At 50.8% G+C, this 27,364-nt stretch overlaps 1 protein-coding gene across 7 annotated transcripts in view; it reads left to right on the plus strand.

Annotated features, from left to right (window-relative positions):
- ARHGEF10L (Rho guanine nucleotide exchange factor 10 like) overlaps nt 1–27,364 on the plus strand; it is a 119,544-nt gene that overhangs the window by 67,591 nt on the left and 24,589 nt on the right. For 6 of the 7 annotated variants that reach the window (XM_055001440.1, XM_055001439.1, XM_055001441.1 and 3 more), the window contains 12 exons: nt 3,831–3,937; nt 5,261–5,338; nt 6,433–6,612; nt 7,022–7,138; nt 7,994–8,086; nt 8,356–8,529; nt 9,964–10,109; nt 14,511–14,695; nt 16,281–16,396; nt 17,325–17,452; nt 18,234–18,334; nt 24,159–24,280. In XM_055001440.1, coding sequence (XP_054857415.1) covers nt 3,831–3,937; nt 5,261–5,338; nt 6,433–6,612; nt 7,022–7,138; nt 7,994–8,086; nt 8,356–8,529; nt 9,964–10,109; nt 14,511–14,695; nt 16,281–16,396; nt 17,325–17,452; nt 18,234–18,334; nt 24,159–24,280 — 1,547 coding nt within the window. Of the gene's footprint in view, nt 1–1,626; nt 1,727–3,830; nt 3,938–5,260; nt 5,339–6,432; nt 6,613–7,021; nt 7,139–7,993; nt 8,087–8,355; nt 8,530–9,963; nt 10,110–14,510; nt 14,696–16,280; nt 16,397–17,324; nt 17,453–18,233; nt 18,335–24,158; nt 24,281–27,364 lie in introns of those variants that run through there. The other variant, XM_055001444.1, reaches the window with a different exon arrangement.

Below are 27,364 nucleotides of genomic sequence, written 5' to 3' on the forward strand. Positions count from 1 at the left end.
ACAGGACAGCCTTCCCTCTTAACCCAGGGTGTAAAGGAAGCAGCAGAGGGCTCCTGTTGCAGCAGAAGTCATTCCGTGTCTGCTCCAGGCAGTCGCAGCTGCGAGGCTGATTCTCTGGACGAAGAGAGAAGCCCTCCAGTTTGGCCCCCCTTCATGCTGGCTTGGTGGAGGGTGCCTCTGGGCACGTGCCAGTCTTCACCTCTGCATAATCCATGGCAGCCGTTGGGAGGAGGGGGCAAGCCGTGTGCCCCAGCATCTCTCGTGCTCCAGGTTGAACTCTGGAGCAGCAGCTCAGGTTCTTGCGTGTGTGCACCCTGGCTGTGCTCGCAAGGTGTGTGGCAGTGCGTGGCCTCCCCAGCAGCTCTGTTGTGATGCTCGCTTCTCAGTGGGTTGTGGCTAGAGAAAAAGGTTGTGTTGTGTGTTGCTGCCCTTGTTCACAGCACCCTCTGTCCTGTTGCTGTTCCTTCTTCCTCTTCTGATATCAAACTTGAGATTGTAATCTCCATGGGGCAGGAGTCTGTCTCTCTTTTTTGTGGGGTGTGTGCACGTTCTGTTACTTTGTAAAGTGTCATGTGGGTTGGGTGTGATTTGCCAAGCGAACTGGGCACCAAGAGAATCTTTCCTCTCCCCGCCCCCCTCTTTTTCATGCTGCCCTCTCTGTGTTCCTTCAGTCTGTTCTTTTGGAAAAATATTTGCATTTACCTGAAAAAAAGAAGCTTGGACTCGTTCAGGCACACACGCACCATTTGTAGACTGACAGTCCCTTGTCTGAATGTTGCCGAAGGCTTTCACGGCTGGAGAACGATGGTTGTGGTGGGTTTTCCGGGCTGTATTGCCGTGGTCTTGGCATTGTAGTTCCTGACGTTTCGCCAGCAGCTGTGACTGGCGTCTTCAGAGGTGCAGCACCGAAAGACAGGGATCTCTGAGAGTCAGCATGAGAGAGATCCCTGTCTTTCGGTGCTACACCTCTGAACACGCCAGTCACAGCTGCTGGCGAAACGTCGGGAACTACAATGCCAAGACCACGGCAATACAGCCCGGAAAACCCACCACAACCCTTGTGTGAATGTTGCCACTTCTTGTGGTCCCAGAGTCAAGCATGTAGATCAGCAGTCCAGACTTGCCACGTTATTTGTAAAAATGGGTTTTTTTTTGTGCTCTAGAAGCAGGGAATGCCACAGGCTGGCTGCTGATCCTCCTCCGATTTGCTTGCTTGGGGTCCAGTATTTGGCCCATCTCTCTCTCTCTCTCTCTCTCTCTCTCTCTCTCTCTCTCTCTCTCTCTCTCTCTCTGAAGCTGCTTCCGTTCTGGGCCCTCCGCCCTGGGCGGCTGGCATCCTGAGCGAGCCAGGCAGCTGTTCCAAAATTAGGGAAGGAAAAAGGTCAGCCTTGCCATCGCGGGACTATTCCTGTCCCCCTCCAGTTTCCACCCCCTCCCCTCGGCTGCTCACATGCTCTCCCTTTCCTCCTCCTCCTCTGCTGCCACTGCAGCCCGGATCCCCTGGCCCTTTCCCACAACACAGTCCTGCCTCGACAGCTGCTGTTTATAACTCTGGTGCGTAAAACCTGACGCTCAAATGGGAGCTGAGTTGGTGTGAAGAGGAGGAAGTTGACGGACAGGCGGGCAGGGCTAGGGGAGAGGGGCGCAATGTGGAGGAAACGGCATCGCCTTGGCAGGGACTATATCGTGGTCCGCAGCTTTTCCTCCTCCTCTTCGTCTGTCTCAGGTAAGGCTCTGTCTCCCCGGAGCACCAGCATCTTTGCTGGCTCCTCCTCTTGGTCTTGTGAGCGGCTTCCTTCTTTGCTGTGCTTCTTTTCGATATGCTCAAGAACCCTGTTGCCTCTGGGGCATCTCAGCCACGGGGCGGCTTTTGTTTGTCTTTAAGCTCCCCAGAGGTACGCAGCTGGAGTCTCCTGGTGTGGAGGCACGAAGCCACAGAGTGCTGCTCCCACACTGATGCTGACTCATGGCTGATCTCCGTTGGCATGCCTGTGCAGCAGCGCAGAGTCCTGTCTGTGGGGAAGGCGGTTGGGCATGAGCCACTGATCGCCTGGGGCCGCAAGAGGCTGTGAACCCTGATCCATTCTCTTCCTCTCTCACATACGCACGATTTGAAAAGGGGACTTGCGTTAGGGGCTGCTGGACCCCTAGGCATCTTCTCTGAGCCTGGTACCCAAGGCTCATTGAAAAGCCTGCCTATCTTGAGTCAGACTGTCGTTCCAGACTGGGCAAGGCGTTTTGTACCCTGCCAGGCACCGCTTGTTTGGGTCCCACGTGAGCAAAGACCTTTCCCAGCCCCATTGCCGGAGGTGCTAGCCATCCCCCCCACAACATTTTGTGTTCTGGAGCCCCTCCTATAAGGACCTGCCTGGCTCCCTCTGGGCCAGTCTGGTCTGCGCTCCCTGGAAGCAGTTCTCCAGCTGAGGTCTTCGCTTCTGACACTTAGCAATGGCCGCTGGCGTGTTTTAAAAGGAGACTTAATTTGGGTTTTGTGCGCTCATGGTCTGATACCACCATGCTCTGTAATTGTGCAGGTGCTGCACATATTCTGAGGAGTTCTCTTGTAATCTGTGGTACTAAGACTGTCCTGGGGCTGTGCCTCAGTTGAGTATGAACAACGCAACCCTTCCTGAGGCGGTGAAGCGGGCAGGGCAAAATCTCAAACTGGGTTGCTGTCAGGATAAAATGAAATAGGCATGAGAAAGCACTTTGTTTGCTGCCAGACATCAGGGAAATACTCAGGGCTCTTGTGCAAGCGTGTCATATGTGCATCAAAAATGATGTCTTTGTGGTGAACAGTTGTGGTATAACTATGGCAACAATACACGGCTGTCTGAAATAAAAGGATGACGCAGCTGCTGTGATGTTTGGCATGCCCCAAAAGCATCTCGGGAACTAGGCTGAGATGGGTTTTGAGCTGTGGCGATTTGTTTCGGAGCTTTTGCTTATCATTATTTTGACCTCAGCTTGTTTTGTACACAGTAACACCCTGAGGTGCAGAGTTGCTAGCCCCAAAATACGGTGGCTTCAAGCTGGAATTTTACAAAACCCACACGATCCTAATGCAAGCCCCGTGTGTGGGATTCAGTGCTGCCCTTTGGCTGCCTGGCCCCAAGTCCCCTCCCTCCCTCCTTGTTTGCTTTTGCCCCTTTCTGCTTGCCCTGCAAGCCCCCTGGCCCAGTGCTCCCCACCCCGTGTGCATTCTTCCCTGATCTTTTCCCTCCTGCATCTCTTTTCCCTTTCTGCCCCTCTTTCAATTCTCAGCCTTGCCCCCCCTGCCCCCGCTCTCTTTCCTTCATCCTCCCTGCTGGTTGACCTATTTCTTGCCTTCCTTTAGGATCCCTCTGCTTCCCAAGCTTCCTTCCTTCCTTGTGGCACTGAAACTTTCCAGTTCTTATTTCTTTCATGAAGACTTTCTCTTCCATCAAACCACCTTGAAGCTCCTGTTCTGATTTTTCTGTTACTATTCAGTGGTGTACATGACATGATGTCACAGCATGTTGGCCAACAGCTAGCTAAATGTGCAGGTGATTGGTAGTTTTTGAACACATGCTCTGCCTTGAGCTTTTTAGAAACAGGAGGGGAATTTGAGGACTTTTGTTTCTGAAGCCAGCCACTGGGTTTTCAGAAAGCACCCGTGTTGGTGGGCCAGCAACTCTGAATGTGTGTGGTGTGATGCAGGAAACTCAATGTTTTTGACAAATTCTTCCTGTTGTGAGACAATTTAATATACTTACTGTTGCATGTTTTACCTGGTTGATAACAATAAAATACGTTCATTGTTTTGGATTTTTTCCCCACCGGGTAACTTTTGAGTGCATGTTCCCCAGGCGACTCAGAAGAGGAGGAGATGGGGTTTCTGGAGGTCTCCGTCACAGATATGAAGCACCCGCTTCCTGAACTGGGCCCAATGCCAGAAGGATTAAGCCCTCAACAGGTCAGTTTTGGGATGGTGACTTGGATCACGTACAAAGCTTGGACTGCCCCCTACTCCAAAGAGGCACGGGGGGGGCGGGGGGCGGGACTTGTTGGAGAATGGCTTCTGTTTTTTGAAGTAGCCACCCCATAACCCTACTGGCTGGTGACCTGAGAAGATCTATAGTCCGTTTTATCTGGAGAGGCTAAGGATGAACCCAGGCTCTTCTGCATGTGCTCTGCCCCCCCCCAATGGGAACCCAGCTTCCAATCCCTCCCACCCATGGTGATCTCGGGCCAGTGGGAACATCCTTCCCAGAGTGACTGTGAAGAAAAAAGGAAGGGAGGGCCATAGTTGGTGCCTTGAGCATCCATATAGTAGACTCTAGTTGTGGGTCAGCCCTTGGGCCAACCTTTGAGTGGATATACACAACCGTATATCTAGTGGAACTCTCCCTGCCGCGCCAAAGCAGAGGCAAAGAGTTCTGCGCGTTCTGCAGGTAGTCTTAAAACATCAGTAGAGTTAAAAATATGTGGCCTTCTCTAGTTTGTGCACCTTCCCCCTTTTCAGAGCGCCAGACCCTCCACTGAATGAGGCTCCCCTTTTCTCCCTGTGGAGTAGAGATGGCAGCTTGTTCTAAAATTGTACTGTGGCAGCCACAGGAAACAATTGCTGGTGTAGGCGGGGCCAGCAGAGGGCTCTGTCTCCTTCAGGGAGGCTGTGATTGCAGAGGCTGGTGTGGATAACAAGGGAGGTTGTGGAGGTTAAGGAATAGTTTTATGTGGACCATAGGACAGGAAAGTCCTAGACTATAACCCCCCCCCCGCCCCCCGTTTGCAATAGTTCATGCATTTGGTGTGAGCTGTGACTGTTTGGGGGGTTTGCATCCATAAGAAAGAGGCTTTCGGTCGGAGTTCAGTGATGGAATACTGAATTTTGTATTGCCAGGACTCTGCTCTGAAATGTTTGTGCTGATGTGAAAGAGGATCCTGCCTCTGAAAATGTGCAGGCATCTTTCCCCCTGGCCCACTCCCCCCCCCCCCCCGATATCTGGGAACGGGGGAAGAGGGCTTCCCATGTTAGAGAGCGCCAGAATTGGAAGTTGATTTTGGGCAGCAGCCGCCCTGCCTATGTTTTAACGTACAGAACAGGCCCCAGCTAGTAGCTGTTCACTTCATCCTGTGGCAGCGAGTTCCGTGAGGGTCTTTTGTGGGAGAAAAGAAGGCTTAAACCGGCTGTGTTGTTTATGATACCCCTTTGCCAGTAGCTTCTTTGGTCCCTCTGTGGTCATCTTGCCCTAATTCCGTGTCCTCTTTGCCCCCCACCCACCCATGTGTGCCACAGGTGGTACGGCGTCACATCTTGGGTTCCATCGTGCAGAGTGAGAGGAGCTACGTGGACTCCTTGAAGCGGATCTTGCAGGTGAGTGGGTGTCTTGTTTCTCAAGCAGACGCTGCTGCCTTTGGCCTTCCTCCGGCCCCCGAAGTCTCAGCCTGCCCACCCCTTTTGCCATGACGCCCTTCAAGATGTTGTTGATGGGGAAAGCTGGGTGGCCACGTGCTTGCTTGCCTGTTTATTTATTTGATTTATAATCCGTTTTCCCCACAAGCGTGCTCAGAGCGGCTAAACAACATAATAGATACGATCATAAAAACATACAGTAAAAACACTAGTAGCAATCATAAATATTGTAATAAAACATCTTACAGCAGCACCTACCTATTGCATTCCATGTCTCAGATCCCGTAGCCCACATCCTCAGATTTGCTTCAGCTGCAAATCTTCAATATTATTTTTTAAAAATGATTAACAGTTTCAGAAAGTAACTTTTTGGCCTGTATATCAAAACTTGTTTTAGAACAATAGGCCTATGATAATGAGAGAAAACACACAGTTCAACTGGAATAGCTGCCCAAGGCTTGGGTATTATTTGCATAAATAGATTAGCATTATAATGTATATATGCACTAAGGAAGACCAGTACTAGAAACATTTGGAGTTCATTTTATGTCTTGGGGAATCATTTGAGAGATGATATTAAGTATACAATGTGATTTATTTTTGTAACTTGGTAACAAAAACTTGTATTATGTTTCTTGCGCTTCTGTTAATTGAATGAAATTATTCATCTGAAAAGACATGCAAAACATTACAAGTGCCATTATCAGTCTAGCGGAGAATGATTAATTAAAATGTAACAAAATACAAGTGAAATAAAAACAAAACTCAGAGGCCTCTATCCCCCCCACCGTGGTTTGCATTAATGCAACGCAATTACATCTATATAGCAAACATTTGTTGATATTCCTGTTACCTGCATTCGAAAAGAAAAGCACCCAAATGTTTGTGAATTGTTTTCTCATTAACAACTCCTCTTGCTGTTCACCCTTTTCGCTTGGTTCAGCTTATGCCGAATTGCAAAACCTCCCCAAATCCAGGAAGCAGCAGCCAAGGAGGTACAAGGATTTGTCTCCTGACCTGTGCTGTGCGCCTTGTCTATGCTCCTGCCTCAACAGGATTACAGAAACCCTCTGATGGAGATGGAACCCAAAGTCCTCAGTGCCCGCAAGTGCCAGGTGGTTTTTTTCCGGGTCAAAGAGATCCTGCAGTGCCATTCCATGTTCCAGATCGCCTTGTCTTCACGTGTTGCCGAGTGGGATACCGCAGAGAAAATTGGTGACCTCTTTGTGGCCTCGGTGAGTTCTCACAGGACAGGTCGGAACAAAATGGCATTTCTGTCAAGGATTCCTATCCTGCAGCTCTGTGTTTTGTGGGCCAGTAGCTTCCATCCCATCCCTGGGAACACGGTGCTCTTGCGCAGAATAGAACCGCAAGCAGAAGAGGGGGAAACTGAAAGAGTCCAGTCTCTGTAGAATGCAGGGATCCAGGATTTCTTGCAATGCAGCCAGGGTACTTTGATCCCAGGTGCCAGCTGTGAAGGAGTAAATATCATTGAGCCAGAGGGTGTAGAAAGGGCCTGCTCCATCAGCTTAGAAGTACCTCTTAGTTGCTTCTGGGAACGATGTAAGCAAGGCGTAGGGCCTAATTCTCTTCCTCTCTGCCTTCTCTCACTCGGTGTCTGTTTTCATCTGTGCCTTTGCCAAGTTCTCCAAGTCAATGGTGCTGGATGTGTACAGCGAATATGTCAACAACTTTACCAGCGCCATGTCCTTGATCAAGAAGGCCTGCCTCACCAAGCCTGCCTTCCTGGAATTCCTCAAGGTCAGGGTTGGATTCTGGGGGTAGCGGTGGGATTCTTGTCGCTTGGATGTTAGAAGAGTTACTGTGACCAGGACTGGGGACCATCAAAATCTTAAAATGCAGGTTTTTATTAGGATGCTCACCTAGCTAAAATAACTGTAGTCTGGTTTCAGTTGGTTGGTTGATTTAATTAGCCTATAAGAAAAGCAATTTTTTAAAAAAGCATGCTTCCCTGGTATTCAGATGGTGCCTGCTTGTGCCTCATCAGACATTGGCCCCCAAGCGTATTCTCTGCACTCCCCCATGCAGGAGGAGATGATTCCGAAATGGAGATCCTGCCTGCCACTCACCCCCGCCCCCCATAAGTACTTGTTTAAAAATAATTTAAGCACTTCAGTGCCAGTCTGATTTAATAAAGTGCAGCTTTGAATCCTTCAAAATGTTTAAAGCAGAGTAATCAAACCTGCCAGTTAACTAAATGCTGCAGCCCTGATTTTTGTGGAGTCCGTTTCCCCATGTCAGTTCAAGGACCTGAGAGTTGCACCCAGATTCTTGGAGACGCATACTTGGGCTGGAGACGTAAGGTGGGCCGTGGCCCTGGGAGAGCCGGCCTCCAGCCGCAGTTTGACTGGGGGCTCTCAGGGTAGCCTTGGACAAGGGGCTCACGCTCCCCCTCGTTCCCCGCTTCTGCACAAGGGGAGGCATCCGTGACCTGCGGCAGAAGCTGCACGTGAAGGACCATAAGCATTGGGCCCTTTTTGGGTGGCAGTTTGTGGTCAGGCAGGGCATTTTGAGTCATGCGGGCATGAGGCTGGCTGCTGGCAGGCCAGCAGACCGAAGGCTTCGTGCCAACTGTGGGTGTTTCTCTTCTGGCAGAAGCGCCAGATGGCCAGCCTAGACCGGGTCACTCTGTACGGACTGATGGTGAAGCCCATCCAAAGATTCCCCCAGTTCATCCTTCTGCTGCAGGTACCGTTTGAAGCCGCTCACGTTGCTGCTTCTTGCAGGGTTGGGTTGTCGGGGGAAGCCAAAGCAGAGGGGCTGCGGGAGGGCTGGAACGGCAAGGCTGGTTTGCACAGGCTCACGGGCGTGCCGAGGCGGCGGGCGGCGGGCTCGTCCCTGACCCTGGGGTTTCTCGGCAGTAACTTCAGCCTCCTCCTGGCTAGCAGTGCCAGCTCCAGTGGGAACGTGCGCGCTGCTTCTCCTTGTCAGCCCCCCACCTTGTTCTGGCTTTGCAGGACATGCTGAAGAACACCCCGAAAGGCCACCCGGACAGGCTGTCGCTCCAGCTGGCCCTCACGGAGCTGGAGACCTTGGCAGAGAGGCTCAATGAGCAGAAGCGACTGGCCGACCAGGTGGCTGAGATTCAGCAGCTGACCAAGAGCGTCAGCGACCGCAGCAGCCTCAACAAGGTGCGCCGAGTGGGGGTGGGGTGGGGTGGGGGTGGGGGAAGAGCTCGCTGGGTGCCTCTGGGCCCTGCCCACTTTCCAGTGGCCAGCAGGACGTTTTTGTCGCTCTCCTTCCGAGGCCTTCTCTGCTCCCTTGGGGGCTGTGCTTGGAACGAGCATCTGTGAAACGCCACATCTGAAACGTCCGAGGCTCCTGTATTTGAACCTTGTAGGTGGGCCTTGGGACCTTTCTTATTTGTGCAGCAGCTTTGGGACAGGTGCCCGCTCTTTCCCCTTGTGGGCAATGCTGTATTATTTTCATTTATACCCCATTTAGGGTCACCAAGGCAGCAAACAATCAAAAACATTAAAGCACATTTTAAAAATAAATATCTATCTATCCGTCTGTCTGTCTAGAACTATTAAAAACTAAATACATAAACGGGACAGAGGACCAGTGAAAGTCCGTCCTGTGTTTTCTTCTATTCGGGGCTTTCTTACGTGCCTCCGATGGAAAGGGATTCTGACAGCAGCAGTGCTAGGGGAAAAGCGCTTTCCTTTTCCTGGGGTGCCCCAAACCCTTGTTGGGGGGAAATAGGCATGGTATAAGAGGAGTATTTCTGATCACAGAATTAGCATCCCACACACACACCAGGACTTTGTCCCAAACGAAGCCACACACAGGCCTTTTTGCGGGTTTTCTTCCCTTGAAATGCTGCATTGAAATCTGAAGGGGGAGTTGAGCGTCCAGCATTCGGAAGAAAATCCAAAGACGTCTGGGGCCAAAAGCGGCAAAACCCACCCATGCAAAAAAGCCCCCCCCCCCCGGGACTCCAGTGTTGGGTACAGTTTGGCCCTGACGGCCACCCAGCCTGTACACAATCCACTTCCTTGGCTGCCTGAAATGCCCCTGATGCCAGAAAACCAGGATCTGCTGCCGTCTTGGGGTAACAACCTTTTTGATCCCTGTTTGCCTCATCCTGCAGCTATCAACCTTTCTAGACTTGCAACTTAATCCTGACTTTCCTAATTTATTTACTATGTCGGTCTGTCTTTTCCTTCTTTCCCTCTCTTTTCCAGCTTCTTTGTCTCCCTTCCTCTTTTCTTCCTCTTTCCCACTGTCTCCTTTTATCTCCCTGCCTCCTTTCTCTTCCTCTCTTCTTCCGCTTTCATTCTCTCCATCTGTCTCCTCCTCCGTTCCTTTCCTCTCTTAAGAAATCCTCTGTAAACAGGGGTAAGCATTGTGATGTGGCCCATCTCAGCTCAGTTTACCACTCAGCTTGAGGGTCACAGCAACCCATCAGTTGAAGATCACTCGTCGAAACCACCTCTGACCTCCAAGGGGGGGGTCTCATTCTCCAGCAGACCCTCCTGTTCCCCCCACCAGATAGCTGGCCTGCCCTGTGTTTCCCTCCCTTTCATTCTTGGCTGAATTACTCTCCTTCTGTCCTCCTGCAGCTGCTGAGTTCGGGCCAGCGCCAGCTGTTGCTTTGCGAGACTCTAACGGAGACCGTTTATGGCGACCGGGGTCAGCTCATCAAATCGAAGGAGCGCAAGGTGTTCCTGCTGAACGACATGCTGGTCTGCGCCAATATCAATTTCAAGTGCGTGTCTAGAATCTTTGTGCCGTCTCTTTGAGGCAGGGCAGTAGAAACAGGTCAGGCTCCAGCACGCGACGGAACAGAACTGAAATGAAAAATGCAAAGCGACTTCCACACATCTTCGGTGTCAGGTGCAGCCTCTGGGTGCTTATTTTGAAGGGCTGAATCTTGAATTCTGCACCTCACGGTGCAATTTCCCCCGAGGAATGAATGGCACCTTGTCTTAAGGTGTAAGAAATCCCTCCCGAGTCTAGTGTGTTTTTGGGTGTGACACAAAGGTGGGAAATGTCCACGCCAGCCCCAGATGTCAGATCAGTTAACCATCATGGCGTTCTGAGGAGCAGGGAGCAGTGCCTTCCCCCCAAATATTTATTATTATTTATTCATTTTTTCATTTATGTTATTTATTGTTCCCCTTTCTTACTGAGACTCAAGGTGAATTACACAGCGTGTCAGTACAGTCAATTTCAAGGACATTTCAATAAACAATGTAATAGGATGTATAAAAGCAAATTTGCAAAGGTTTAAAACTAGCAAAGACCCAATACAGAGCTGAAGAAATGCCTGAAGAGAGCATCAGCAATTCTCAGACCGACATATTAAACAACATAGAAACGGTCCAACAGGATCATACTTACAGCAAGAGGCAGTACACAGTAGTCAAATCTATAGTCCCTACCCCCTGCCCCTTTACCTGTGTGTTTCTGTGCCTGCCTCCTTGCAGTGCAGCCCTCTTACCTGACTCAAAACCCCTCCTGAACAATTCAGTTTTGCATTTTTTGCAGAAAGCCAGGAGAGGGGGAGCTTTCCTGACCTCTTCAGGTACTCCGTTCTATAAGGTGGAGGTCACCCTAGAGAATACTCACAGACAGGAAGCTGTTGATTTTGCCCAGGTGCAAGGAGGCACCTGTTCAGATGAGCAACGTTGCTGTGGTGGAACATAAGGAAAGAGGCAGCAGCGGGCTGAACCCTTGGCCAAAAATGCTGGAAGTCTGAGCTGTCAAACATAAGCAGTGTTAATCTTGCGCTTGCTTGAAGGACTGAGTGTGCCGTTTTCTTTCCTGATTTATCTGAAAGATCCCTGGGCCTCTTCCTCTACTGGTAGCCGGGCTACCTCTTGCCAGCAACTCATTAGCTGTGGCTGTGTGTACGTGGGCTGGGGCTGTCGAAAGGTTTTTCCATAGACTTGAGTTTATAATGGAAGAATTTCTTCCCACAGCTTGTCAGGCTCTCTGCCACAGGTTAATAGTGCGGGCCCTGGTGGCTTTCCTGGAGGAGTGTAGGCCCACCAGTGGCCATTAGCCATGATGGCTGTGTGGGCCGTCTGTGTTCAGAGGCAGTGAACCTTTGAAGAGCCACTGGGGGGGGGCGGGTTTGTCTTGTGGACCTTTCAGGACATCTGGGTGACCTTGGGTCAGTCACAGCTCTCTCGGAGCTCTCAACCCCACCCACCTCACAGGGGGATTGTTGTGAGGATAATAATAACACACTTTGTACACCCACTGAGTGGGGATTAAGTTGTTCTGAAGGGCAGTATATAAATCAAATGTTGTTGTTGTTGTTGTTGTTGTTGGGTCTTGTGGGAAAAGGGCTCTGATATGACCCAGCAGGACGGGACTTTTCATAAGTTTTTGTGAACCGTGTCGTAATGTTTTTCTTCCACAGGCCAATGAATAACAGGTAGGCCAAGTGTGTGGTGTGGCATCTGCCCCGTTGTCCAGGGGTGCAGTTTGCAATGTGGAGGGATAACGTGGTGGTGGGGGGCTGCCCTGTGCATGTTGCTCCAGCCTGCTTCGTTTGGGAACGGGCTCTCTTTCTAGGCAGTGGCAATGCTTTCAGTGGCTTGTGACTCTGTAACCCCCTCCCAACAACCACAGTATGTTGGTGGTGTGGTTTTCCCCCTGTTTCCTTTGAGTGACGTTGGCATGTGAGGTTTTATTCTAGATTTCTGGTTTTCAAATATTCAGTCTTTGGGAAACCCTGTCCATGCTGTGGTGCTTTTACCCCCCTTGCCTCTGCCATAGAACAACAGCACATCGCAAAGGACTGTGCTCTGTTTGTGTGGAGCTCGGCTTGGCTCGTTGGGCGAACTAAGAGCATAGCTGAAAGCGTGCTTACTGCTTGCCCGTGGCTGCCTTACAGGCAAGCAAGCTGGCTTTCGGAGCAGTTCGTCCATCGTTGCTGATCTTCTCATTGAAGATCCCCAGGTAGACTTCTGAAGAACGTGAGGATCTCCCCAGAACTTTTTATTCCCTTCTTCTCCTGGAATTTCACCTTGTGTTGTTCTTTAACTCAGGATTAACTAGAAGAACCTCTAAAATTAATTCAGAGACTGGATCACGCTCAGTTTGCCACAGCATCCGTCTCCTTCCGTTCATTCTCCTCTCCCCCCCATGAATAGCGTTTAACATGGGGAGTGGATCGTAAAACACCAACCTCAAGGAATCACTGATGCCGTTTTAGCAAGAATTTTTCTAGCCGTGTTCTCTCTACGTGCAAAGGGAGGAAAAGCATGCAAATAAACTGGTCTGTGGCACATGAGCTGCTCTTGGCAAAATTTGGAAATAAAAACAGAAAAGGGAAGGATTCCTTATGCATCATTTTTGTGTCGGAAATAAGACCAGAAACTTCAAAATCGAGGGAGATATTTAAATGAGGCCAGCTTCTGAAGTACCCTTGCGCAATCTGAAGCTTGGAAACCAGAAGTCTGAATGGTTCCCAGCAGTGTGGTCAAGGGGGGGAAGGGAAGAGCGTAATGGAACATTGTGTTAAAGATCCAGAGGAGTCAGCCGTGTGAGTCTGTGGTAGCAAAATCGAAGAGTCCAGTAGCACCTTTAAGACTAACCGACTTTATTGTAGCATAAGCTTTCGAGAATCACAGTTCTCTTCGCATCTGACGAAGAGAACTGTGATTCTCGAAAGCTTATGCTGCAGTAAAGTTGGTTAGTCTTAAAGGTGCTACTGGACTCTTTTCGATAGTGTTAAAGAGCATCTGAAGGAGAGCTTCAATCCAGTTCAATCCAGTGTGAACTCCTAGTCTGTGGCTTTGGATGAGGTTATCTTCTCTCAGCCTGTGACCTGCAGGGTGATGGTTGTCAAGACAAAAAACGGAATTGTGCCATATATAATTGTACCAGGACTCGGGGCAGGGAAAGGAAACAGGTAACGTCTGTCAGTATGTTCTTTTCAAGAGGCTGCAAACACTTGGCAGCAGCTACACCACCAGGAAGGTCAAAGAAATGAACTTTTACCAAGTTCCAAAAGAGCAGTGTTCTTACAAAACCTTTTTTTACAATAGTAAAACAGTAATTAACAAAAGGCTCCCATTTTACTTGCCAGGGGCATCTGCCCTTCATTTCAATTAGTTTTTCCATTTTGGCAATAGTGAAAGGCTCTTTTTTCACCACTCAGAAATAGATGGAACAGTTTTTCCTCTGCTGTCCAGCCCATCTACGTTTGGTTGTAACCGAAAAATTTGCTGTGAGGCCTTTTCTTTTCTGGAAAAAAACAAATTTATGAAAAATTAATATGATTTTCTTGATGAATGTCTATATTAATCACTTTTATAGCCTTGAGATGGTTTCTTTTCAAAAGTGAATAAGAACAAAGTTCATATAGAAAAAAAGCATGTGACTTGAGATAAATATTAACACTTCTGTATTATATTAACCCTCAAGACCTCCCTGCCTCTTGACTCCTCCCTGCCTGCTCCCAGCTTCCCCCAGGCAGCTCCTCTGGGTGGGTTCAGGGCTCTCCCTTTGTCTTGGGAGCCCCTTCCTGAGTTCTGCCTGTCACAACTCCCTGCTAGAGTTTGTTGACTTTGGATTATAGTTTCGTGGCAAACCTGGTGCCTGAATGTTTTTCTTCCTTCCATCCAGAGGAACAAACCAGCTATAAACCCTTCATGTTTTCCCCAAATTTTCCAGTGTCTTGGCTCCTGCACCCCAGTGGGGGCACTGTGAGCGCAGCAGCAGGTGACCTGGGAGACGGGCTTCAGTTCTCCTCTTAGCTACATTCTTAGGCCCGTTGATCACGCTCAGCCTAACCTGCCTCGCAGGGCTGTTGGGAGGATAAATGGAGGGAGAGAACCACATACGCTGTTCTGAGCTCCTTGGAGGAAGGGCAGGGTGCAAAGGTGCTAGAGAAAGACAGCAACACGGCTTGGCTCTCCTGGCCATCTTGCCTGTGCCTCCAGGGAGGACGTCCCCTTAAAGTCCTCCCCTTGAGGTGTCTTACACCAGTTGGATCTCACCTTTGAAGCATTATTATTCGGGGTGGAGGGTTACGTAGTGCGGTTGTATCGCTGTGGAATTCTGTCGTCTCTGTGCTGGGGGATGATAGCCAGGAGATTCCCCCTCCCCCTTCTTTTTTTCCAAAAAAGTTTGTTGTGTTTTGCTCTTGCAGAGGCCAGTTGGAAATCAGCAGCCTCGTCCCCCTGGGCCCCAAATACATTGTGAAGTGGAACTCAGCCCTTCCGCAGATCCAGGTGGTAGAAGTTGGGCAGGAGAGCAGCGCCCATGAGAAAGACAACGTGGTCATCCAGAATGTGGCCTCCAAGAAGCACATGCCGACCAGCCAGTCTTCGCACAGTGAGGGACTTCCTACTTCTCCTGGCTTCAGACTGCTGGCTGCTTTGGCCTGGGAGGCCCCCAGTGACGGTGGGGTGTGGGGCCAGCGCGACTGCCAGGCTCACGTGCCGGCCGGCCGATCTGCTTAGCTTCGTTGACTCTGAGAGCAGAACCACAAGTGACAAAAGGCACAGGTTGGACACTTGCCAGCTCCCCTCAAGTTTTGGCGGGAAATGTAGGCCGCTTGGCGGAATGTTGGACAAGTGACCGTTGAAAAGTCCGTTGGACAGCAGTCAGAGAGCGAAGCTGCGAGACCAGGATGCCTGCATTTCCCATCAAAACTTGAGGGAAGCTGACAAGTGTCCAACCTGTGCCAGGCGTCACTTGTGGTTCTGCTCTGAGCCTCTTTCTCAGTTGTCCACTCAGGCTGATCGGCACCCCAGACCCTCTGCCGTGGTTCTGCATGAAGCCAAAATCCACAGCTCAGAACTGTCATAGCTATGCAGTGTTCTAAATGCCCTGTCAACATTTCTGGCTCTGCCGATCTGGTGCAACGTAGCGTTGGACTGTTAGGCCTCAGTGAAGGACATACTCCAGCGGCCAGATTTGGGGGCCTAGCAACACGTTAGGACCAGGTGCAGGGGGGAATACTAGCAGGAGCCGAGTCCCGAGTGAGAAGATGGGCCCAGAGGCCAAGAGGGGGCCCCCGCCCAGGCAAGGGTCATACCTGAAAAAGAGAATAGGGTCTAGCAGGCCGGAAGCAAAGGCCTAGCTAAACCCAGTGAGGATCAAGTCCAAGATGGAGAACGCAGCGAGAGCTGAAGCAGGCGCGGTCTTCTTCACTCCAGAGATGAGCTGCCGGGGCCAGGTGTTGAGCCTAGAGCTTTACAGGGCTTAGTGGTGGGACCTGAACTTGGAGATTAGCTGGGCGGGAGGAACGGCAGCCAAGACGGCACCCTTAATGCCCAGATGGGAGCATGCCGGGTTTGTGCTGGATATAGACGGTGAAGTGCCGGGGGATGATCCGGGACCTCCCTTGGCAGTTCAGAACAAGAGGCAGAGCTACGCGCCAGGAAGTCCCTGGTTCTAATCTGTCTTCCACTATGAAGCCATGAGGAGGCCTTAGGCAAACCACCCTTTCCCTCAGCCTCTGCCTCTCATTGGCAAAATGGGGGGGGAGGGGGGTTGCTATTAATACTGACCTGCTTGCAAAGGGGTTGCAAAGATTGCAACAAGATGATGTATGTGAAATTCAAGGTGATGTATGGGAAACTTAGCATAGTTATGTTACGTTACAAGCTGGGGCTGTGAAACTTTGCATGTTTCTACGTGCAGCCCCTGGAGTGAAGACTGGATGATGGTTTTAAGGATGGCTGAAGCTGGTCCTGTTGGGTGCCGCACTTCCCAGCGTGCCCGGACCCCCTTCCTTTCCAGAGATTTGTCAGGCTTGGTGAAAAGGTGGTTTCTCAGCAGAGAGGGCGAGAGGAATGGCCCTGCAACAGGAAGCGACATTTCAGCTGCCGCCCCTTTTAAGAAGCACCTCCGCTGTGTGGTCTCGGGGCCAGGATCTGCAACTAAATGCGCCCCGTCTTCTTCCCTCCCTTAGATAAAGTCTACCTGGGCCCACCTCGCCTCTTCCAGGAGCTCCAAGATCTGCAGAAGGATTTGGCCGTAGTGGAGCAGATAACGCTGCTCATCAGCACCCTCCACGGCACGTACCAGGTGAGTCCAGTCCCCCAGCAGGGCAGCCGAGACTCAAAGGACGCTGATGAGCATTGCCAGAAATTTCACTGATTCGCATCGTAATGTCTTGTGTGGCCAAGAGGCTGCTCCGTTTTCTGCCTCCGAGGGCCAGACTACACAACAGGATTTTTAACAAGTCAGGAACGTCATTTTAAAAGTCTTCAGGGGTCCGGTTTGGCTCTGGGCCATGGCGTGCAGGGAAGAGAGGCTCCAAAACGAGGCAGATAACTTCCCCTGGAGCCATTTTGTTGTGGGGGGGGGGACTGCAGGGGCCCCTTCTCCCCCCATTCTCCCCCCGTTCTGCAGGCCCAAGCCAAAGGAGGCCCCGAAGACTCTGGGAATGCCGTTCCCCACAGCTGCTGTGTTACTGTGGTACAGCGAGTCTGACCTGGGAGTCTGGACCTGACTCGCTAGAAATCATGTCATGTACTTCGGCCCTGAGCAGGGCGGCAACAAAAGCCACGGGAAATGCAGGCCCCAGCCACTAATCCCAGGCGTGGAACTGTCTCTCTTGCTTCGTTTGGATCTGTCATTGCTCACATTAGGTACTCATTTCCATTGGCTTCAGTGGAAAAGCTCTTGGTGGCACTTACTTATTTTTGCCTCTTTCCTGGTACTGTTCCTCTTCTGTAGTACGATCTGTGTGACTTTGACGATTGGAAAGCTTACATATCAGCTCCATCTCTTCAACTTTCTCCTCCCTCTTCCCTCTCACCTCCTTGAACCTCCGCATATGTTTGTTCATATTCCCACTTGTTTTCTTTTCTCTAATGAATATAAGAATTGGGCCTTTGCAGTGTTTTGTGTCTCTCACTTGTTGGGAAATGTTTGTTGGTTCTGTTCCAAGTGACGGGTTGCTCTTCCTTTGAAAAAGGATCTGTTTTAATTCCTCCCTGCTCCCTTCTAGAATCTGAACATGACAGTGGCTCAGGACTGGTGCTTGGCGCTGCAGAGGCTCATGAGAGTGAAGGAGGAAGAAATCCATTCCGCCAACAAGTGCCGCCTCCGTCTCCTACTGCCAGGAAAGCCGGACAAGTGAGTTTGGGGTGTGTGTGTGTGTTTTAGATTGCTTTTGGGTGTGAAAAAGAAATTGCTGTGCGGCACATTCAAAACGAGGAGGCTGTCGTGGGATGGAGGGTTACATCGCAGGGTCTCCTAGGTCATCTTCCAAGGCTGCTCTTTGGAGGGGCCGCTTCCTGAGCCGTCCGGGGCTTTGCAGATCCCTTAAAAAGCCACGGGGTAGCGATCCCTCTTGGCGCTTACTTCTCTGCGTGAGCGGCAGATGCTTCACAAGAGAGGAGGAGATCGTCCTTAGAATGGTCATCCAGTTAGAAATCCGTAGCTAGGCATTTCTTTTTGTCTGATCAGGAAGTTTTAAACATTGGAATCGAAAAATGTTAAATATCATATGCATTTTTGTGGGATTCTGAAAGAAAGAGAGATTCATAGGTTAATAAAATAGTAAAGAGTCCAGTAGCACCTTTAAGACGAACCAACTTTAATGTAGCATAAGCTTTAGAGAGCTTATATCCCTTTTCATTTTCTCTGCATTTTTCAATGAATTTGGCAGGGTCTGCGAGGGATTGGGTACTTCAAGAAGTCTTTGCTGCTCTTCAGCCACATCCAAAGAATTTTTGAGCAGACTGGGGGGTGGGGGGCAGGGGCTATTCCAGTTGCAGCTCTTCAACTGCAGCAGTTCATGGAGTAAAGCTCCCAGCCCTGGGTGTTCTTGCCTCTCTGGATATGGGCACCCAAACTGTTGAACTGGTGCAGAACCTGCAGGCTCCCCCTTTGTTGTCCCTGTTCTCTGATGCAGGTCTGGTCGCCCCATCAGCGTTATGGTGGTCTTCATCACTCCCAGCCCCCTCAGCAAGATCTCCTGGGTGAACCGTTTGCACTTGGCCAAGATTGCCCTCCGTGAGTGACCTTCTTTCAGCATTGACCAGGCCAGCGAGAGCAAGCGGGCTGCATCCCGAGGCGGGGCTTCCCCATCTCCACACCTCTGCAGCAGCCCAGAGATCCAACTCCGGGGGGTCAGGGCACACTATGTGTGTGTGTGTAGGGGGTGGTGGTCTGCAGTGGGAGGGGGAAACAGGCAGAAATCACCACCCCTTCCTGTGCCAAAGGAATTTGTTCTCCTGGTGTAGCTGCTGATACACTGGCAGAAGAGCAGTCTAGGTTCCACCCCAGTGCCTCGTCCATTTTATTGGGTCCAATCAATATTCAGAATACAGAGTGCAAACTTCAGAGTTTCACAGAACGTTTTTTTGTAGACTGGATTTGGGGGGGGGGGGGAGTAAGCCAATGCAAATATTTATGAGAGTCACTCTACATGAGATGACTTGGTATGTGTTCATCAAGTGTAGGGAGATGCAATGTTAGCGGGGAAGCGTAGTTTAAAAAGACAGAAATGGCGGAGATCTCAGAGGGTTTGCCTCCCTGAAGGCTCTGTCAGTTTCACCTCTCCAGTCTAAAACTGTGTGGGATGGCAACCAGAGGGCACTGAGGCATGAAAACGGGCTGGCGCTGCCTTCCAGAGCCGGGCTTGGACCTGGAGAGGTTATCATGGGCTGAAGTTTCCCTTCTGGCATTTCACAGCCCTCTCCTCACAGCTCCAGTGAATAGCAAAGCCTTTGCCCTGCCGCCGGCTCTGTCTTTTTAAACTACCCTTCCCTGCAACGTTAGCAGTTCTTCACGTGTCAGATGCCTCGTGTAGAGAGACTCTGAGTTGCCTTGAGTTCTTCTGGTTGATGTTCCCCTCCTCATATGAGTCCCACGATCAGCGCCTGCCTTTCCCCGCTTCCCCTGTAGTTGGTAGGGCTTGAGCCTCCCTCCACCCCACGCAGCTCCCATGCCAGCCTTCGGGGCAAGTTGTGAGTCCCTTCTGCATTCCGTTAGCCGCTCTCGGTTTGTGTTTTTAATTTTTCTGTAATTAGAAGAGTTGAGTTGCCACTCCCAGAGGCACCTGATGAAGGAGAGAAATAAATTACTCCAACGGCAGCTGTCCGCATCTCCTGTGAGTGGTGGGAGCGTATGCTGATTTTCGAGGAAGGAAATAGAGAGATGCTTGGACTGTTGGACGGCCGAGCTCCTTTCCTTCCCCTGGAATGTTCTTAGTTGCAGAGTCTTTAGGGATGAGTTTTCATTTGGAGCAGGAGTCCTGCAGTCGGCTGCTCGAGTTCTGCCCATGGTGTGCTAGAGGGTGCCCTGCCTGCTGCTTTCAGAGTTCTCCTGAATTCTTCTTTGGCACTGAGGTCTAGCGTAGCAAGCCTGAGAATCTGGATATTCAGCTTCATCTTTTATGAGAAGGGGCATCTGTCCACCTTTCGGGTCCAGTCCCGCCTTCACTGGTTGCCAACCCAAGCTTCTTCACCCCCATGCCCCTTGGAGAGCGGAAGCAAACGTTTGAAGCCATCGAAGGGATTCAGATGCGGGGGGAAGGAATGGAGGAGGAGGCACCTATTCTGGCACTGGTGATGGGGTGGGGGGAGGTTGGATGTGTGGAGGGGAGGGGAGGCACCTCGGCTTGCCACACTCACGAGGCCTGTTCAAGAAGTGCCCGTGCCAGGAAATGTAGTTGCTGGCCAAAAGCCTGTTCTGTGACGAGGAGAACAAGTCACTCCTTTTATCTGGGCAGGAGGCAGCGGCTGCCACTGTTGCTTTCGGTCACAGGAAGAATGAGCACCAACAGAAATAATAGTACTGTTCCGCTTTCGGAGTACAAAGCTATTCTCACATACAATATTGCTGTAATGCTTGGAACAGCCCTATAAGGTAGGCCAACGTTATTTGCTCCACATAGCCTTACCACAGTCCTGCAAGGACTCTTTCTGCCCCCGCCTGCAGAGATGAAGCAGGCGGTGACCAGAAACAGAGCTTTTGGGGTGGTGGCACCTCATCTTTGAAATGAGGCACTCAGCTTCATCATTCCCCATCCCAGGCTTTAGCAAAGGCATTTCATTTTTTTTATAGTAGAGTCCAGTAGCACCTTTAAAACTAACCAACTTTATTGTAGCATAAGCTTTCAAGAGCCCCGTGGCGCAGAGTGGTAAGCGGCAGTACTGCAGCCCAAGCTCTGCTCACGACCTGAGTTCGATCCTGGTGGAAGCCGGGTTCAGGAAGCTGGCTCAAGGTTGACTCAGCCTTCCATCCTTCCGAGGTCGGTAGAATGAGTACCCAGTTTCCTGGGGGTAAAGGGTAGATGACTGGGGAAGGCAATGGCAAACCAGCCCATAAAAAGTCTGCCAAGAAAATGTTGTGATGCAATGTCCCCCCCCCATGGGTAAGTAATGACTTGGTGCTTGCAGAGGGGATTGCCTTTACCTTAAGCTTTCGAGAACCACAGCTCTCTTCATCAGCTGTGGCTCTCAAAAGCTTATGCTACAATAAAGTTGGTTAGTCTTAAAGGTGCTACTGGACACTTTACTATTTTGCTACTCCAGACTAACACGGCTAACTCCTCTGGATCATTTTTTTATGATGTGCTTGAAGATTGTTGGGGTTCATCGTAGGTTGCTTAAAGCTGTTTTTATGGCTCAACATATAAATATCCCTAATTATCTGGTGGCTGGTTCTGTGATCTGTATTCATAGAATCATAGAATCGAAAGGTTGGAAGGGTCCTCCAGGGTCCGTCCCTCTGCACAATGCAGGAAATGCACAACTACCTCCCCCCCCCCACACACACAGTGACCCCTGTTCTGTGCCCAGAAGATGTCAAAACATCTTCTGTATTCTGTTGTTTTTCGTATGTGAGCTGCTTCAAGCAGGTGTCTGGACTGGCATATAAATATTTTAAGTAAAGGATGAGGCAAGCCAGCATTATTAGCCCCGTATACCCTAACAAAAGCCCTGTAAGGTAGGCCTGATGGATAACCCTGCAGTGTCATCGTTCTGAGCATCTTTCGCCTGCAATATTATGTTCATATTCCAGCGGTGGTGGTTGTAGACGTTGCAGCGGAGTGCGGCTCGCTTAAGTGGGCTGAAGTGTGTTCCTGCCGCAAGTGGGATTTGCCTGGACCGCAGCGCTGTCTTTCAGACGGGATCCTGCTCCAGCAAATGAAGAGGTGGCAGAGATTGCGGAGCCGGAGCTCCTGCGGGGGGCGGGGGGGGCGGGGGCTTAGGCCAATCACAGCTCAGGCACCTGTGGGCACAGAAAATCCCGCTGCTCTTGAATATGCCCTCCTGCAGAAAAGAAGAGATTCATGTTTGTTTGTTTCCTATTCTGCTTCTCACACTTGAGATGGCTTCCAAATTAAAACATAAATCACAGTTTAGTAAAGAAAAACCATACAACAATCAAATATAATTTCTTCTTTTTTGAAAAATAGTTCACTGGATGAGTTGCATACGAATTAAGCAAAACCCCTTCCACTGTGTTGTGCAGCTGGGAGGACACGTGCCTGGGGGGGGTCTCTCCAGGATACCCCCCCACCCCCCAACCTGAGGCTGCCTTATGCAGAGTCAAGCCCTTTGTTCCTCCAGCCCAGCGCTTTCTGTTCCGCCTGGCTATGGCTCTCCATCGGGGGACCCTTTCCCAGCCTGGCTGGGGTGAGATTTGTTTGTAAGCTGGAGGCTGGACCCGGGTGAGCGGCTCTTCCGCTGAGCTTTGGGCTCCCCCCCCATTTGCCCCCTAGAAGGTTCCTGGGAGCAGCTGCAGGTCAGGCTGACCCAGGTCTTCTCCTGTTGTGGTCTGTGGGGGGGGGCTCCTTGAAAGCGGCCACGTTCAGTCTTCGCGAGAGCTGTTTAAAGATAGGATGAAAAGCCCTCCGTAACGGCCGTAAACGGAGCAAGTCCCCTCTGGGAGTTGGGTTGAGAATGTAAAAGAACAAGACCACCACCACCGTCTGCCCCCAAACGGATAACCCTGCAATGTCACGGTTCTGAGCGTCTGCCGCCCTTTGATCTCTTCCTTAACTGAAGGGGGAAGCAGCCGACGGTTCTGAGCAGCTCCAGCCTCCCTTTGCGTTCCTCGCGCCCCCTGCTTGCTGGCGTGCTTCAGGCTCCCCCCAGACCCTTCTGTTCCTTCTTATCTCTGCTTTCTATTTAACTTCAACTGCCGCGGCAGCGAGAGAGCCTTTTAAAAAACCTCTTTTTAATGGAAGAGAGGGAAGGGAAAAATTCATTTGAAATCTTATTTGGATCCCCGACTTCCCCCAGGCAGTGATGATTTGATGCTCTTGTTTTTTTTTTTTTAACAGTTTGTTGGCCTATTTTAATCCAAAGTGCCTGGGGGGATAAACTGCAACCACCACTTAAAAATAAAGTGTGTGCAAAACTCTAATTTGCTCCCCCCCCCGCCCCATTCTTCCAGTGGTGGTGGAGCATTTGGCAGGCTCCAGAGCGCTTGTGAGCATGGCTGTGAAGAGCAAAGCGCAGGAGGCAGAGGACCCGAACTTGGGGCTTCATAAGATCTATTGGGGTGCAAACAGAGAACTGCCCCGGCAGAAAGGGCTTGTCTTAAAAATACTTTCCCGAAAAGCAAGCCGTGTGTGCTTGGAGACCCTCAAGGCTGCTTCCGGCAAGCCACCTGCGCCCCCCCCCCATACAAATCCATCTTTCTTTGCTACCTAAATTCAACTGGCTTCTCTCCAGCCCCCCCTCCCCCACAGCCCTCCCCAATTCAGTAGGTACAAACCATCATAATGCTTATTAAAATAACATCTTGAGCTAAACAAATACATAGAGATGGTTACCTTTTCCTTTGGTGCAACACAGTAGCATTCCCATCACAAGATTAGGGCTCTGGGGGGAGAGACTTTTGTACCTAGAATTGGGTAGTTGGGGAGGCAACAGCGCCGTTGTCCCCAACCTTTTCAAGCCTGTGGGCACCCCTGGAATTCTGACAAACAAACGAGTGTTGGGCACAGCCACAAAATGGTAACAGGAGGTGGAGCCGACCACAAAACGTCAGTGAGTGAAGTTATGCATAACTCTGATAGGTACAGTCACTCTTCAACATTTCATGCCGGAGCTCTGTTTAACAGAATGCCTTTTCAAATAAACATATTTTAAAAATATTTTCTTGCATGAACATGCGTTAAAATATCTCTGGTGGACAAAAGCCCCTTCGGGACGCTGCCACTTTCTAAAAACTCTCGGCAGGTGCCAGAAAAGGTGTCAGTGGGCGCCACGACACGCTCAGGCTCACCTTGGGGACCCCTGCGGCAGAGAGAGGGGGGGGAAGTGTGGCAAGCGTTCTATTTTTGCAAGGGGGAGCATTCTGGAGCTGTCCCCCCTCTAATATTCTGAGATGATAGAATGAAGATGGTCTACTGCAAGTGCCTAAGTGGTTGTAAAATCAGCTGGGTACCAACCTTAAATGTACATGGCCAATATACGATATTAAGTTGGCTATGAATGCATCCAGACTCCTCTTTTTTTTTAAAAAAAAATGCATCTTTGGAAACGATTCGGTTCTAATTTACTATTTCTCACCCCATTTCTTGTTACCGTAACATCCTCTCTGTGTGGGGGGCCGCCCGCCACTGTGCCCATTTTTCAGGTAGGAAACTGAGGTCCAGATTGTGATGTGCCCAAGGGATAAATTTGGAACCCGGAGCAGAGGTGGGGCTCTCCACATCTGGGTCTGGCTCTTGAGCTCTCCCACTGCGTATCTGAGGTAGCGAGCCATGTCTCCCAAAAGCTCATACCGAAATAGATGTTAGTGTGGCCTTCTCATGCTCTGTGCACAGACCACAAAGTCTGGCTCAGCTTCCTCTTGGTTCCTCCTTTTGCTCCAGGGGACGAAAACCAACCTGGCTGGCTGTGTCCCGAGGAGGATAAGAAGAGCAAAGCTCCCTTCTGGTGCCCCATCTTGGTTTGCCGCTTGCCTGCCTTTTCCTCCAAGGCTCTTGACCTGCAGGTAAGGAGCACAACCGGAGAAGCCCTCGGGGCGGGAAGGGAAGAGTGCCATGGGGAGGCCAAAGAGCTGCAGAGGCTGGGATGTGGGGGGCTAGTGAGCCAGGTTGGTACGGGGACCAAGAGGCGGTTGGGCATGGGCCGATGGTGGCCTCTTCGTTTCCGCAAACCAGCCGTGATTTTGGCTTGCATCAGATTAGTTTTCTTTGAAGCCTGGTGGCTTAAGCTGAGAGGAGCCATGGACCCTCTCCCTGTCTAATGATCACCACTCCAGTGAGCCTGAGAGCAGGCAGGCAGCGTGGCTCTCCCTGGGCCGCAATTAGCGGGGTGCGTTGAGTGGTCTGTACTCAGTCAATGATGTGGGAGTGCCGGAAGACGAGGCAGCCGGGAAGGAAAATTTGCCACTTAGAGGCCCTTGTTAGTCCTCTGACTGCAGAAATCAATGCAGCTTTGAAGGGAAGCTCGTCTGTTTGGAACCATCCCCACAAAGTTGAGGCAGGGACTGGGGGGGTGGGGAGACAGAGGTGGCTTCTATGAGCACTTTCACAGCTGGAGCCATAATCCAGCTGGAGCGTTTGTTCTTGCAGCCCACTTACGGCAAGAAAAGCACACACACTCCATAACCTTTTCGCCGTTTCTTGTTTCTCCTTTTGCTCAGGGCAGACCGACCGTCTCCCAGCGCCAGCTCCCATAACATGTTTTCATGCCAGGCGTCAGCCCTAGCAGCTGGGAGTGCATCTGAGGGTGTTCAGAGTGCCTTTCTACACTGAACGGCAGTAGTCGTCTCGGAGTGGAAGGGCGACTTCTGGGGATGATTCAGGGACATCCGTTGGGCTCTGCGAGGAGGGTAGAGGGATGCTGCTTAATGCGGACGGAACACGCGGGCGAGGGGGGGGCAACGCTCTGGGCTTGCCTTGCGGCAAGAAAAAATTCTGACGACTGGCACGCAGGGAAGCAAGAGTTTAGGTCCCTTTGCCCGTATCCTCTTCTTGCAGAAAGATAAATGAGCTCCCTTAGCCCTCTTCTAGATCTAGGCAGGGAAGGGCCTAAAAGCGCCCAGGACGCAAGTGTTGCTCAGGCCGAGGAGTGGTTCTCTAGGTGGGTTTGGGAAGGCAGTTGCTTGGCGCAAGAGGATCGCCTAGCCTCTGCCTACTGGAAGACCTCCTAATGTCCCAGGAGCCAAGCAGGGAAGAACGGTGAGGGGAGAGTTCAACACACACCCCTTAACTTTTTGTTTAAACCAGGTGGGGTATTTTTCACCTTGGGGTTGCTGCCAGGCGTTGCTCCCTTGCAGACGGCACGACACCCTGTGCAGAAATGAGATCAAGAGCTGGACTTGTTTAGCTGCAGAGCGCTCTGGGCAGAATGTTTCGAGCCTAGTCATGAGAGACTCGGGTTCAAATCCTTGCTTAGCCACAAAGCTCGCTAGGGGTTTCTTTCCCTGTCTCTTTGGGCAGCTGAACATCATAAAAGCCGACATGGATGCGCCGCCGTACTCAGTGAGTCACCCCATCCATTCCCGTGGCTGCTGAGAGAACCCCGGACTCCCTTGGCATCCCGTCCTCGGGACAAGGAAGGACTTCAGTGTCATCTCCTGAAAGGCCGGGTTGCCAGAGTAACCGACGCGCAGCCTTTGGGCCACCAGCTGTGTCCTGCTCAGCCCCCTCGGTCTCCAGAGGGACAGTCCGAATTGGCAGGAGAGGCCAATTCCCTCCCGAGGTTCTGGCTGCCACTTCTGCCTAATTAGACCGAACAGTGGCTCGGTTGCCTCTGGGGAGGCCAGAGTCGCTCTCTCTTTTGCCAGAGATCTGCTTTTCTCATCTGGCTGGCTGCAAAATTCATTGGTTTTGATGATCTACCATTGATTCTCCTTCTCTCCAAAAAAGAAGAGAATAAAAGGAAGCAGATGGAAAAAGGGGAACTCTTTATTCATATATTATGATTAATCTACAAAGCTATTTTGACTCCACCACGTCTTTCTCTCCCCTCTCTCTACCCCAGAGGGTCTGAAATCGGTTCCCACCCCCCCCCCCTTTTGCAATTGTGTCCTTTGGCTTCAAAGGTTTGCCTCTGCTTCACCTCCGGTGAAAGGCAACTTGTGGTTCTTACGCTTTTGGGGAAGACGTGAAATGATTTGGAACCTCCTCAGTCACCTCTCTCACTCTTTTAATTGCCTTTCCAGGCTACCACGCGATCCCCTCAGGAAAGCGTAGAGTTTTATTGCATCCCATCAACATGCCTGATTTCACCAAATTGTTAGGCAATATAGGAAAAGCACCTCAGGATGGGAACAGGCATCCACGCAGTCCAGCAGGGCTAGACAGAAGCCCCTCAGGAACCCCACAGCGTGAAGGTGCCAGAGAGGTATACTGCCTCTGGACTTGGGGGGCTTTACTCAACTGTGGTGGCCAATAGTTGTTGGTGCAGAGAAGTTAGCCATGTTAGTCTGTGGTAGCAAAATCAAAAAGAGTCCAGTAGCACCTTTAAGACTAACCAATTTTATTTTAGCATAAGCTTTCGAGAATCAAGTTCTCTTCGTCAGATGCCTGATACAGAGACTGGTCAAACACAGAAGAGCAAGAGAGGGAAGAGGCAATTAGGGGGGGAGGGGGAGGGAGCAATCAAAACATTCCTTTGCTAGTATATGTAAACATCTCCTTTTGGTGTGTGTGTATCAGTTGGCTTCAAAGGAGTTTGCCCTGTTAGCTTGTAGAAGCCAAACAGCTAGACCATCCAATTCCAATGCAGTATGGGCCTTCGATAACCACAGCTCTCCCTGCCAGATGCATCTGACAAAGAGATCTGTGGTTCCCGAAAGCCCACGCCAGGTACCACTGAGCTCCCCCAGACCCCACCTCTGTAAAGGAAATCTGTTACCTGTGGTAATGTGATAACCATTCATAGTCCCTATTCAGTCCCAGCTTGACAGAGTCAAATTTGTGTTGGCAGACTCATGCTTTGTGCTCCACAAGGTGTCTAATCCCTGTGAAAGCTGTCTTGCGTAGCAGACGTCAGCATAGCTTGTGACAGTGGGCTCCCCACTTCAGGCGATGCTTGCCCCCTGGTCTCCACTTGTAGGTGGGCAGGG

Source organism: Eublepharis macularius, chromosome 17, assembly GCF_028583425.1.
Source record: "Eublepharis macularius isolate TG4126 chromosome 17, MPM_Emac_v1.0, whole genome shotgun sequence".
Taxonomy (NCBI): Eukaryota; Metazoa; Chordata; class Lepidosauria; order Squamata; family Eublepharidae; genus Eublepharis; species Eublepharis macularius.